This window comes from Saccostrea cucullata, unplaced genomic scaffold (genome assembly GCF_032062105.1).
Source record: "Saccostrea cucullata isolate Sc308-1 unplaced genomic scaffold, CSIRO_AGI_Scuc_v1 ctg11882, whole genome shotgun sequence".
Classification (NCBI taxonomy): Eukaryota; Metazoa; Mollusca; class Bivalvia; order Ostreida; family Ostreidae; genus Saccostrea; species Saccostrea cuccullata.
In genome coordinates, this window is record NW_026923094.1 from 1 (window position 1) to 14,419 (window position 14,419).

Sequence of the window (14,419 nt, forward strand, 5' to 3'; positions counted from 1 at the left end):
CACGGCAAAACATGGACTTTGTCATCAGTTATAACGATATGGGAGGCGGGGGTATCATTTAGTGAATTCATTGCTCACAGTACCTCTACATGTAGTTATTATACCGAATAGGGCCATTCTTTAAACGTGAGAAAAATTACAATCTGTTTGCATATAACGATATATAAATGTGTTTGACGGGAAAATTTTATATTTTTGAGATATTATACACTCTTACATTTTTTTCATTATAAAAAAAGGGGGGGGGGTATTATCCATACTTCAGGTGCCTGTGCCCCTACCCACCCCGCCTGCCCATTTTTCCAAACACACTGAAAGGCTTGAAACTTCAAAGACGACGTAGTATTGATAAAGAAAAATCGCGTTCGTTTTCCTGAAAGAGGAAATACATAAAAATTAAGTATTTAATTACTTATCTCCATCTAAGGCTTTGATTTCTTAAATTAATTAAAAATTATATCTACAATACAGCTTGGCGATATGAATTAAAATAAATGCGGCATTTATTTTATCGTGTATCAAAGGTGGACTAAAATAGAAGAGAGAAATTTTGGGCTAAATTACCATATTGTGACAAGAGAACGAAGAAAAGAGGTATTCTAATCGCACTTATAGCAATAATTGATCACACTGACTCCTGTTTTGTAAAAAATGTGACTTGAATTACTGTAAACAAAGATAACAAACAATTGTACGTGTTCGATAGGGCTGAGAAAACTCGTTCTACAAGTCAGGGGCGTCTATTTATAGCAAACATTTCTACTAGTAAACAACAATGTCGACCGAAAAAGAAACTGTGAGTATATTAGGAGAGGCTAGGGCTGTATCATATGAAAGTGAAGAATCGAAAGAAATAACTTTAGAGAAATTATATGAGCTTGTGAGAAATATGGGAGTCTCCTTGAACGATCGACTCAATAAAATGAGCTCAGTTATCGATACAAGGAACAAGAAAATCGACGAAATGTGTGAAGAAGTAGTGAGGCTTTCACACAGAGTAAATTCCATTGAGAGAGAAATAAGTTCTATAAATCAAACAAACGCAGAGTTTCATGAAAGCTTACAGGGAATAAGTAATGTTTTTGACGGGATAAAAGAGCAAGTGGACAAATCAGAAAATGAGTTTCAGAATATGAAAATAAAGCTAGACGCTATGGAGGCGAAAGTTGTACACTATGCATCTAAGAGAGAGAACGAAATTGAGGAGTTAATCGAAAAAAATGAAGAGCTAACGGATCAAATACTGATCTCAGATGCAGATCCATGAAATATAACTTGATTTTCTCAGGTATCCACGAGAATATGCCAGAGAACACAGAGGAGACATTACGAGGTTTTTTAGCCGAAGAGCTTGACATTGATTACGACATCGAATTCACAGTTGTACATAGATTTGGGCAGAAAAACAACAAAAGGAATCGACCAATTGTCGCAAAGTTTATTTATCAACGTGACCTCGACTACGTACTCCAATGTGCATATAAATTGAAAGGGAAACCCTTCCAAATAAATCGCCAATTTCCGGAAGTAGTATAAACGGTCTAGATGGCCGGGTCAACTGAGTGCACTTTTGGGGCTGGGGGGATAGCCGGGTCAAGCGAGTGCAGCCCCTGGGGGGATAGCCGGGTCAAGGGAGTGCAGCCCCTGAGGGAGGATAGCCGGGTCAAGGGAGTGCAGCCCCTGTGGGGGATAGTTGGGTGAAGAGAGTGCAGATTAGGGGGTCTGTGGGGGATAGCTGGGTCAACTCAGTACAACCCAAACCCTAACCCATATATCCCCCTATAATACGGGGGTGTGTTTACACTGTGTTTACATTATACTATATACGCTGCTACTACGATTCACAACGCTGCTACTACGATTTTGGCAGCGAGTCAAAAAATGTGATTATGACGTCACTCATTCACAGTGATTTTCCGAAAACTGAAAAAAAAACAATAACACACAATAGAAACAAGAACACAGATTTTATTCAAGTAAAAAAATACAACAATTTACTTTTTCTTCTTCTGGGCCTTATCGGTCATCAGGGGTAGTTTCCTCTTGGGTTCCTGAGGCTTTTTCTCCAGTTTTTGTATTTCTTTAACCAATTGTTGATCCTCCTCATTCTCTGTACACTGATTAGCCCAATGACCAGATTTCCCGCACTTGTAGCACGAATCCTGTTTTTTTGGGGACAATCTGGGGCCCAATGCCCTAACTCTTTGCAGATGTAGCATGGATCCGTCTGTCTGGTTTTCTTTTTTTCTCCTGATCCCCCTTGTTTTTTCTGGTAAGTGCTTCCTCCTTTCATTTTAGTGATGTAACTTTTCAGATCAGTCAGCTTGTTGTCAAGACCAGACAGCATGTTGACAATCCCAGCCAGAGTTGTATTTAATAGGCCCATATCTTCTTTATTCGCATATGCTGGAAGATTATACATACCCAAATCTAATCCCACTGCATCCTGTGACTCTGGCATGGGGGCTCCTACATACCCTTCAGGTATCACATAGCTGGGGTTGTGTGGAGTATTCATCATTGCTTCTGCCATACTATTTTTCACGTCTGTCAAGTTCGAAGTGTCAAGCAAGACTGATTGTCAAATTTTACAGTTTTTTGCTTTATATACCTGCTGTGGGGCGAGTGCACGTTTTACCTACGTTTTTATGCTGACTACGCAGGTAATACTTGGCAGCGAGTCAAGTTTGTTTAGGGCCGTGTGCAAAAAATATGCTGACTACACAGGTAAATACTTGGCAGCGATTCAAGTCAGGGGGGCCGTGTGCACCTTTGACCTACCTTTTTATACCTGTTGCATCACCTGTGAGGGGGGCCGTGTGCAAAAAAAAAAATACGATAGACCTACGTTTTTTATGCTGACTACACAGGTAAATACTTGGCAGCGATTCAAGTCAGGGGGGTCGTATGGGGAGACTAGCTACCATACATTTTCTATGTCGACATATGAAAACAATTCTGCCCCAGAAATGGTACGGACTGAACCTGACCCGTTATTTCGGAAAGCCTTACAGTTTCCTGACTCATCCCCAAGCGGGCAAAGTGATTTTACTGTGGCAGGACATAGATGCGATGGAAAGTATGTATTCAATACGGAATGAAATACCTGGAAATTTCACACAGGCTAGGAAATCCGTGACTTTTAATACCAGCCTCAATCAAATCTACGAATTACCCCCCGAAGACCGGAGAAGTCCCTGGATGGCCCTAGTAGCGGATCGAATACGATTTCGGAGGAGAATTCGACAGTTAGAAGCATTGTTAGTTTTTAAGAAATAAAATAAAAAAAAATCATGTAATACTACATCAGTGTTATGTTATTTTTATGACTTCATCTTTATACAGTCGGGTTCGGGTTCGGCGGCCATAGCGAATTTCGGCGAGATTTTACCCCAGTGAAAAAGGCTTGTAATCTACCTTGTAGGTCGTTTAAAGTTGTTTCACATTGTTTATAATTGTGATTATGTTATCCCTCATCTATATGTTTAATGTCAGCTATGCTAAATAACCCATTTCTGTGTAATTTGAGATAATGTTTTTGTCATGTGCTTAAAGTATGGCCTGCTATTCATGTCATCATTTAAAAGTCGATCCTAAATAAAATCTGTCTTTAAAAAATACATTTTACAAATGACATTTAATATAATTAGAGTATAGGAATCCATATATATAAGAGATATTATTTTTGCATTACATTTATAAGAGACATTGTCTCATGTAATTTAAATCATAATAACAAAAAATGGGTTTTATTTTTCTATACAGTCCTCAAACCTGGAAGATATGTTTTGTTCCTAACCAATCCATTCTCTAAGTGAAGTGAAGCCTGGCTGTTGGTCTTCCTTTGGGAAATATACAGTGAAATAACTAACATAAAAACAAAAACAAAACTTGAATCTAAAAAAAGTTTCAATGAGATATCATTTTAATTTATTTAATTATTATTATTAAGATAATTATTTAAATGTTTATATTTTTAAAATGGATAAAAAAAAAATAAAATCTGATAATGGAAATCAATACCATAAAGATAGCAAGTTTTGACTCCAATTACTGATAAATTTCTGAATTTTCCATTAAAATATTGACATTATATCACAGGGGAAAAGAAAAAAAAAACTACTTGAGTGTTTCTACTGACCCCCCACCAGAGATCTGCTTATGAGTGCATGGGGATTGCGGTGGACCTTCATCTCCTGTTTAAAACAGACATTAGAGTATGACAGATAAAAAGGTACTTTTTTTTCTTCTTTATTTTACATCACATGAAAACACACAATTAATGATGATGATGAAGAATGTACACATGTTTTTCATAAGTGTGTACAAATTGTTCAATATAATGTCTATAATGAATCCAATTTCCTTGGGCTAGTCCACACCCAATCTTGTAAGGAAAAGCATAAGTCTGGTAAGGTAAACTTTCCCCCATTTCTTGTAAACAGGTTTGAAACCATTGCTCTCTGTTTTGTGGGGTATCCTGATAAGTGGAAATTCTTTTAGGTCGGTGACTTGCTTTTCCATAATCCCATTGAGCTAATAAACAAATGACCACAGGGGTTTGTGAGGTAAACACCTTAATAGTGCCTGGAATTCCTCTATCTTCTTCTACGGCTAAATTTCTAGTCCCTAGAGGTCTGCGAGTGGCATAGAGATTAGCTTGTGGGAATTTCTCTGCAATACTTTGACTCAATCCATGAGCTTTTACAGTTAAACAATTACATTGATGAACAATAGCTTCTACCTCACAGTTGAGTAAATCACCTTGTATCTCCTGGAGACTCATGATGTAAAATGAATCTATTTTTTAAAACACCCTTGTTTTTATAGAACAACAACAACAACACAATAAAACAAGATTATTTTTTTATTCAGGTAAATCTACAATCTCTTGGAACTAATTCTTTGTTTCTCACATCAGGTTTTAGAACTCCATATTCTTCATAGTCACCTTGTCTATAAAAAGTTCTTTCCAATTCTGGAGTGCTGTGAGACATCTCAAAACAGGTTAATTTATGAATCTTTCTGTACATGTATCTCCCTTGAACCCTGTTTTTCATTTGAATGAATCCTCTCACATGATGAAGTTTTCCAGTTTCTGGATGCCTTTCTTTTAGACCTTATTTGTAAGATCAAGTATTGATAATCACTTCCAATGATTTGATCTACATCTTCCTGTCGGCACCCAGTTAAATTAAATATCCAATTATTGGCTATTCTACCTCTGTCTTGTTTTAAGTAAGCAATATATCCATTGCCTGTATTTTCTTTCTGTTTGTTTTGATAATGAGCCTTAATATCCTCCAAGAGTTTGTTGTTTGGTCTTATGTTTTCTTTTTCCTCCTCCTGAGGTTTATATTCTACAGGATGTTCTTCCATCAAGGGAGGTGGTATAAATACTGCAGGATGTTCTACCATCAAGGGAGGTGGTATGATATCTTTTCCTCCCTCCTGTATAAGTAGCCATTCAGTTTCCTTTAATCTAGTGTTCTGAAACACTCATTTCTTTACTGGAGGTGTTACCCATAATGAAGCCAGTCCACAACTGAGGTGTGTTTTATACCATGTTTACTATTTATACTTTTTTTTTTAAATTGTATTTATTTTTTACCAATCTTTAAAAAACCCTCAACACTTTTTTGTTTTGTGTTTTGAAAAAAAAAATCTATGGTTAAAGGGAGATAACCTATTTTTTAAAAATGACAAAAAACCCACAATTTTTTTTTTCTTTTCTTTTTTTATTGAGATCTAACAATAAATAACAGTTCAAATCTTTTTTTTTTTTTTTTTTTATTCACATCTTGACCAGCTCACATTCTTTAAGAACTTTTTCTTCCTGGCTTCTCTGGCTTCAATAGCTTCAGGTTTCTTCCAAGCTCCTATTTCCCATTCTATCCAATCTCTGGGCTCCAATTCCTTATTTCTCTCCTCAGGTTTCAGAACACCATATTCTTCATAGTCACCTCCTTGCTTGTAAAACATACTTTCCAATTCTGGAGTACTGTGAGACATGGCAAAATCAGCAGTGATATGAAGTCTGCACATAGTCAGTCCTCCTTCTGGTTCCTTCATTTGAATGAATCCCCTGATTTGATGCAGTTCTCCTGTCCAGGGATGTCTTTCCTTTTGTATAATCAAATACTGGAAACCAAAGAAGAAATCATCTTGGTTGCTCAGAAACATGTCTATATCTTCTTCTTCTTTGGGCTCTTTAATGGTGAAAGTCCAATTAATGGCTGTCCTGTAAAATCTGTCTGGAAATTTAGGATCATTGATAGGCTCATGCAGGGGTATATATTCATTCTTAGGTTCCGGATCCAGGGTTTTCAACTCTATTCTTCTTTTTGTTTGAGGAGCTTCGTGATCCCCCTCCATAGGTTCCGTCATTCTCTTTTCTAATAAGGCAAATTTATCTTTATCCATCTCCATGTCTTCTAATATTCTAGGAATTCGCTTGCCAAACTGTCGTTTACTCAACCACATGCCCCACCAACTGAGGAGGATCGTCTTTAACACCTTGTTTTTATACCCCCTCACCTTGAAAGATAAGGGCCGTGTGCAAAACATACGTTTGACCTACATTTTTTTTATGCTGACTACATAGGTATTACTTGGCAGCAATTCAAGATTATGACGTCACGCTTCACAGTCAAAAGCTCAGTCTAGCCTAACCAGTTCAAACTGGATTTTTTTCTGAAAACACTAACAAAAGACAAAACAAAGAACACAGATTTTTGATTTTTTTCATTCTTTATTTGTAACAACAACAAACAAACAACAAACAACAACAACAAACAACGTATTTACAATACATTTTGATAAAAACATTGACACTTTTGTCCATGACCCGTAGGTAATTTATGATAAGTGTTTTTAAACCAATTCGCTACGTATCTGTCCCTTTGTAAAGCCGTACTCTGGTCAAAGGGGAATAGCCACTCGTCGGTTTTCTTTCTTTTCTTGTCTCTTTGATGTAAATAATACACGCAATATTGTCCACACACATCGGTATTCCAGTCTTGATAGCGATACGGATTATAAATCCATTGTTGAGCATGACGCTGGATAAAATCTTGAATTTCTTTTTGTAAGGGAGGAAATCCATAAGAATCGAAATATTCCACCACAGGATTGCTCACATATAGACACACCCAATGTTCTCCAGGTCGATCTTGAGGATCCGTATTGACCACGACAGCTTTTTCTCCAGGTCTTAATTGATCCGGTAATAAATCTACAGGATACACGCCTCCAAAAGAACTCTTGAATTCTCTGGATAAGACTTCTCTCAATTGTCCCGTATCCATTTTTTAGTAATCAATGCTCATTTCTCTCTGTTTGTTAATTTCTAATAGGTTATCGAATTCTGCATACACCACACAATTGATGGTGTTAACCGTATTGTTGGTAAACTGCACTTCTACTCTCAGATTTCCTGTTTCTATGATGTGGAATTTATCCGATTGCGCTTCTTGATCTTTAGTGAAATCCCAGCCCCATAGAGTGTAGCCGCTTTTATACTCTTCTAGGGTGATGTCCGGAGCCCAATCTTCTCCTAATTTCCCCAGAGCTTGATACAGACTGAGATATGATCTCAGATATAAATCGTCGTTGAAATGAGGTTCAAAACAACGAGTACTCATGGTCTCTCCGTTGATACTGACATCTAATTTCTTGATCCCAAAGTTTTGGAAATGAAAGGGATTTTTAGTTTTATCTCCGTTAAAGGCCGCATTCTCCACAAAGCCTAAAATGAGACGTTTAGGCATCTGGCCTTGAAACAGATGATCCGTAATCTTAGACTGGGTCCCTATGGGGATGGTAAAGGTTTTCACTTCCACTCTTCTCAAGGGATATTTGGCTCTGTGGGTATTCAAACTCTGATTAATGGTATTCATCATGACTGCTGTGGGTTTGACTTTTCTCACCCACAAGATCATACTCAATATTTTCACTTTTCCTGTACTTCCTCCTTTGATCATCATGTAGAAAGAGGGTCTAGCTCGATTAAATCGCAAACGGACGTCCACTCCATTGGGTAGAAATCGATCTTGTTGAAACAAATCCAAATGTAAAGTATCCAGCAAACTGATTTTCTTACTGTCAGCAATAGCTTGGTGTCTTTTTCGGAATCCTTCGTTTTTAGAATTGGCCGGTAACGCTGTGAGGATGGGTTCGTTAATGGTCACCGTGTCGGCCCCACCATTTGCACCCGGAGTTACATCAAAGGTTTTATTTTGAGCTACACCAAGAGCCTCTATCCCCACTTCGTCCATATGTCCTGCCGTATCTTTTTCCCACAGACTACAGGCCCTCGTCTGTGTCTTTAAAGTTCTGGGTCGGTAAGACAATAATTTCTCCAGATAAGCTTTGTAAGGATAGGTATCCGTCCCTGGAGTCACTATTTTGCCATTCAGACTGACATCGATTTCCGTAAACATGGAATGTAAGATATTATTCACGGGACTGGAAGTGCTGTTCGCCCCAGTCAGATTACTTCCATCGTCTTTGGTAAATTTACATACCATTTGAACATAAGTTTGAGATAAATCCAGATAGTGATCTCCTTGTCCTTTAATTTCAAATTCGATGGGAGCGGTGTCAGAATCTAAAGTACTGGAAATGGGGTAATATTCTTCCCATTTCGAGTCTTCTAAAGCAATATTAGTCGGAGGGACTTGAAACAATTCTAAATTGTTCATCCCACACGCACAGGAATCGGGCTGTAACATGATGTGTCTACTAGGATTCAGTTTTCACAAATGAACCTTCTGTTCCCTGGACTGTCCTATTTATACTCTCTCTCTCTCAGTCAAACACATCTAAAGGACGTTTTCTTTTAGGAATTCCTCCTTGTTTTTTCCTTTTTCTCTTAGGACCCCCTCGGGCTAACAGGACTCTTCCTCTCCCTGTCTGCTTTCTTCTTTTTCTTCTTCTTCTTCCTTGACCTGTTTGTCCTTTTTTCTTCTTCTTTCTAAAGGGTAAAGAGACTCCTCGATTGAAAGCAAATAGACCTGTATTTTTGGCCGCATTGAGTCCGTGGGTTAAAAGAGCATTTCGGATGTTTTTTCTTTTTCCCACTACATCCCTGCCTATCTTCACTCCGGCCATGAGGGCTTGTTGTTTCCCATGTTGGAGTAAATCTTTGACAAATCCTCGACCTTTTTGTAACCCCATGGCTAACTCGGCCGCGTTTTTGAGAGTCAAACCTGAGTCTGTGCCTGGTAGGGGTATGTTAGGGACTGCTGCCGAGAGGAAGTTTAAAAAATTTCCTCCTTTTTGAGGTTTCATGTGAGTTAAAAGCCTACCCAATTTGAGTAATTGTGTAGCAGGAAGTCCGGGTGAAAAATTATCCAAGGGAAGGGCTCCCACCAATCCAGAGATGATAGAACCTACTGCTCCGCCTTTTTGACGTAATAAACCTTTATGATAAGTCCAACTGTGTCCTCTTTGTCTCAGTAATCCGGGATGATACTGCATGGTTCATGTCTCTTGTTCAACTGACCTTTATATCCTCGGGGGACTTCCTTTTATACCCTTTACGGCTGAATACAATACAGACAGCAGACCAGGCAAGCCACCACGCCCAATAAGATGGAACACAATAACGGTACATTCATCTCAGTATACTTTTCTGAAATGAAGTTTCACCACTGATTTACCACTTACAAAGGGCATGGGAGTCCCTAAAGGAGTCATGATGTGAATCTCAATGGTATCGAAATGTTTTTTACTTAGTTTCAAATATTCCGCTCGAATGGGTTCCCATTTGGCTTGTTTTGAATCCTCCAAATGAAATGTACAAGGCACCACTCTTAAGAGTTTCAAGGCATTGGAGCCTACCGTCTGGGGTTGAATCAGGTCACAATAGACATACATGGATTTCAGATTTTCATATAAATCCACAGTACTGTTTCCCAAGTAACTAATGTTGATCCATTTGGTCATGTTTTCTGTATCGTTCTGAAGAATGACCTTCTGACCGTCCATGCCTAGCTTATAAGCTAGGGATGTGGGGAAACGAATGCATAAGGGACTAAGCATTTTTGCATTAATTTGATACATCACTCGATCATAGGTCTCGTAATATACTAATTTCATAGATTTTTCTTCATTTCCATCACCAAGGGTTTTCCATATTTTTTTCAATGATCTCTCTAGTCCTAGACTTATTTCCTCTGTTAAGGCCTTGGGGTGAGTGTAAGGCCCGGGTCTGAAGTGAATTCGTCTAATTTCCATCTTGCTATCTAGTTCAATGAGTGCAGGCCGTTTAGTATGAGCCCAATCGAGCAGTACAGGACATTGACGTAATGGCATTGGGTCTAAGGTTTTCATTTTAAATCTGCCATAAACATTTGGGTTTTTGATATGTCAAAATAAGCCTCCTTTTCTGTAATGTTTTTCAATGAATTGGGATACATCATTTCTGTTAAAGCCACTTCCCATTCTCCGTCTGTTAAATCTAGGGATTGTGGTAATAAGGTTTTAAATTGAGCAGTCGTATTGCTAGAAAAAGAGGCCATAGACCCATCACTGGGTAAAGTCATGTAAAACCCACTGCTCTCGGCCATGTTCAATCTAAGACTGAGACTCTAGACCTTAAGACCTTTGTATTTATAACAACACTTTTTTTTTAAAAATTCAAAACATTTATTCAAAAATTTACACATCTATTTCTTCTTCTTCTGATGATGATCTGTCCTCAATCACTCGAGTCAACAAATGTCCTTTCTTTTCCACCGAGTCTTTAATCTGGGAAAAGGGGATGCGACAATACAAGTACTCAGTAGGACAATAATGAGGTGGAAACATCAGTCCTTTTTTCTCCATCTTGAAATAATATTTCAGACAATCTCCAATGTCCGAGTACCATGAACTTTCATTCTGAATGGTGTTGATGGGTGTCAGTCGATTCCTTTGAGTACAAGTAACCCATTTGAATTGCTGATAATGTTGGTTGATTTTCACCCTCACTCTAGATCCTGTTAGAGGATAGGGAATTTTCATTCTTTTTTCCAACCACACATTCTCCAGGTAATATCCTGGATGATTTTCAAAGAAATCCATGATGGCTCCTATTTTAGTTTTCATCCACCCTCCTTGCATGTACATACACTGACTAATGGGACTCTCACAATACCAACGATACTGCATCTTTGAAACAAAATACACGTCTGACTTGTTCAGTGTCCTTTTTCAGAATGAGAGAGGGTTTGTTATATACCTCTTGATAAAACCTTTCATCTATTTTATTTTTTTTTATTTTTTAAGTTAAATTTTATTTTTAAAATAAACAACAAAACAACAAAGAATTTTTAAACACAAATTTTTTATTCAAAAAAAAAAAAAAAAAAAAAAGAATTTTATTGTCCTTCATATCGGCATAAGGGGCATTTCTTGTAGGAAGTCTCAAAGAGTTTCTTCACACACTTTTCACAACACGGATATTGCCGGCATTGTCCGCATTTCCATTTTCCTCGAGTCTTTTCCTGGTAGCACATCATACATTCTTTCAAAGGTCTGTTCCTGGTCATTTTCACCCATCGGGGAGGCGGTATGTTCTCAATTCCTTTCTTCCAGATGAAATATTTCAGGCACCAGCTACAACCACAAGTCTCCATGGAAGGGGGGTCATCTACCATCCAGTGTGGCATAGGTTCTCTACATTTACTACATCCCCAGTACCAATCAACAACTTCTCCCGCATCGTTGTAGCCGACGTATTTATGTATCTCTTTCGTCTTCTCATTGCAGTGATAGCATATTGTTTTTTCTACATCAATCCAATAGATAATTCTCCACACAAAAGACATGATGGCTAAATAATGAGTGCAGGGTACTCCCAGCTCCGCTTTATATACCTGCTGTGAGCCGTGTGCACTTTTTACCTGGGCTTTTATACCTGTAAGGACCGTGTGCAAAAAATTAGGGGGCGTGTGCATCAATACGATAGACCTACGTTTTTTATGCTGACTACACAGGTATTACTTGGCAGCGATTCAAATCCGTGATTGTGACGTCATCATGACAAAGCTAGTGTATAGAGAGCGCTCTGTTATGTGTATATAGAGCGTTTAGTTGTATGTGTGTATATAGGGGAAAAAAATAACTAACAACACTAGAATTTTTTTGGTTTTTTATTTTTATTTTTTTTTTATTCATAACAACAACAAGAACAAGAACATCATAATAACAAACATTCAAAACTTCTGTTCAGTTCTTTTTGTATGGGAAAAGGTCTCCTCATGTACAAATAGTCTGTTTCACAAGCACAGTCCATGATATCGTATCCTTTTAGGATCACTTTCTTGCCATAGTCTTTTATACAATCTCCAGCTTTTTTCATCCATTTTCCTTGAATCCAAGTCTTCTCGGGTCCTTCTCTTCGGTGAGCCAAGACGTAATTGACTTTCCATTTAAATTCTTCATATTTAGGTGAACTGGGTCCTAATAAGACCATGTGTTTGCTTCTTTGGCGATCCTGTAACTTGAATCTCTTATACAGGTAGATTTCATTGAGACCTGTTTGTCCTGGATTCTTATCAAAGAAATCTTGAATACATGTCTCTTTGTTTCTCATCCATTCTCCTTTGTGACTAGTCCCTTCAGGTTCTACTATTTTCCAACGATACTCTGAGCTTAAAAAATCCATGATGTGTGTGCTCTGTCCCTCACTCAGATCAGAAATGATCCTCTTAAGGTTATGGTGTCTCCTTTTTATATAGAGGGGTGTATCTATTTTTAGATTCCGGGATTAACTGGGTGAATTGGTCTTCTTGACCCTTGGGGTATGATGTATCATGGTAGGACTAGGCATGATGTAACCCACCGAAGAACTCACACAGACCATCCAATATTCTCGATTAGAATCGTGTAAAGCTAACATGACCACACTGGTGATGATGAGGGAAATACAAATGAATAATTGTGCAAAATACACAATTTCTTCTCGAGGAATATTCTCTCCACATTTCCAATGAGGTGTTATTTGATGAGATCCGTTTGGGGAATCCATGAATCGAAACTAGGGGGATATCCTTTCCACCGGACTTTGACTTCTTGAATGATTTTCTTCCCGACTCGTCGCTTTTTATACCCCAAGATTTCCTCTACTTCGTACACGTCGTCTTTTTTAATGATCTGTTGTAATTCTTTCTCGTAAAAAGTCCCTTCTAATTCCTCTTGGTTGTAATCTTGTACTCGATACACGTAAGGATACCGACCGGGGACTCGTCGAGCAATGGTAAATATTTCCGTGGTCCAGTTCGGTAAATATCCTTTTTCAAAAGTGCGTTTAGCTTTACTGATGCGCACTTTATCTCCTGTTTTAAACTTGGGGGGTTTTGGTTTAGGTGATGATTCTTCCCCATATAAAGTTTTCCAGACTTTTAACACATTCGAGGGCTTCACTTGAGCTGGGGTTCTTTGGATACTGCGATGATAGGTATGATTGTAAGCATACACTAAATCCGGTAAGATCTCTAAATACCGTCTGGTTTTATTCCGAGTGAAATATCGCCACATGCGTGCTTTGAGGGTTCTCTGAAATCGTTCCACGATACTGGCTTTGGTGTCCGTATTGCGAGTGGTAAAGAAATGAATGGATTTAAACGCCTGTAAGAATTCTCGATTGGTAAATTCTTTGCCTTGATCCGATTGAATGCGGACGGGACGTCGACCGTCTTGTCGGAAAATCTCTTGTAATCCTCGAATCATTTCTTTCCCCGTTTTCTGTTTTAAAGGCACCACCCATGCATATTTAGATAAGACGTCAATGGCACACAATAAAAAGGTATAACCGTCATTATGTTTCTTTAAACTGGACACATCCGCTAAATCTAATTGCCATTGTTCGTCTATATCCGTCACTCTGGTCTGTTGTCTCCGGAATTTTCGGTGAATGGGTTTATGTAAGGTATAGGTATCTTGCTCTTTTAACCATTCTCGTATGGTGTTTAAAGAAATCTTATGTCCCAGACTTTTGACCTGACGATACAAAGTCTGTATGCCTCCATACCCTCTCTTAGGATCGTAATAAATCTCTGTTAAAATGTCTTCTACTCCCTTCTTCTTCTTCTTCTTCATTTCTTAGGCAATGATAGCCAATTTTCCTCGATTTGTTCTAATTTCTTATTGGCTTCTTCTTCTTGGGCTTTTAATTGCTTTTGGGCTCGATAGGGACTATATTTAGGTGTGAATTTTTTTAACACCCTTGATCTTGCCTCTACAGGTCGACTAATAGGGGTCAAAAAAGAAGAGGAAGCATCCTGAAATCCGCTCTCTTCCTCTTCGTCGTCGTCGTCACTCAAAGCCCCTTTAGGAGTACTGATTTTTCCTGGTTTCTGCATGGCTTTTATAAGGTCTCGATTTTGCAAGTAAGTCATGGGAGTACGGGTCTCTTTTAAAGCTTGAGCAAATT

The 14,419-nt window shown here is 38.3% G+C and overlaps 2 protein-coding genes and 1 long non-coding RNA gene across 3 annotated transcripts; 1 reads left to right on the forward strand and 2 right to left on the reverse strand.

The window, feature by feature from the left end:
* The first annotated feature begins 3,081 nt into the window (after window positions 1–3,081).
* LOC134263150 (uncharacterized) lies at window positions 3,082–3,867 on the forward strand. The gene is made up of 2 exons (XR_009991194.1): window positions 3,082–3,420; window positions 3,766–3,867. It is a non-coding gene; the product is annotated as an uncharacterized LOC134263150 (long non-coding RNA).
* A 3,443-nt stretch (window positions 3,868–7,310) lies between these two features.
* LOC134263151 (uncharacterized protein F54H12.2-like) lies at window positions 7,311–9,480 on the reverse strand. The gene is made up of 2 exons (XM_062745462.1): window positions 9,082–9,480; window positions 7,311–8,723 (listed from the first exon to the last, which is right to left on the reverse strand). The coding sequence occupies exons 1-2, from the start codon at window positions 9,478–9,480 to the stop codon at window positions 7,311–7,313; spliced, it is 1,812 nt and encodes a 603-aa protein (XP_062601446.1).
* A 3,504-nt stretch (window positions 9,481–12,984) lies between these two features.
* On the reverse strand, window positions 12,985–14,085 carry LOC134263152 (uncharacterized). The gene has a single exon (XM_062745463.1). It carries the CDS (start codon window positions 14,083–14,085, stop codon window positions 12,985–12,987), a length of 1,101 nt encoding a protein of 366 aa, XP_062601447.1.
* Between the last annotated feature and the right edge of the window lie 334 nt (window positions 14,086–14,419).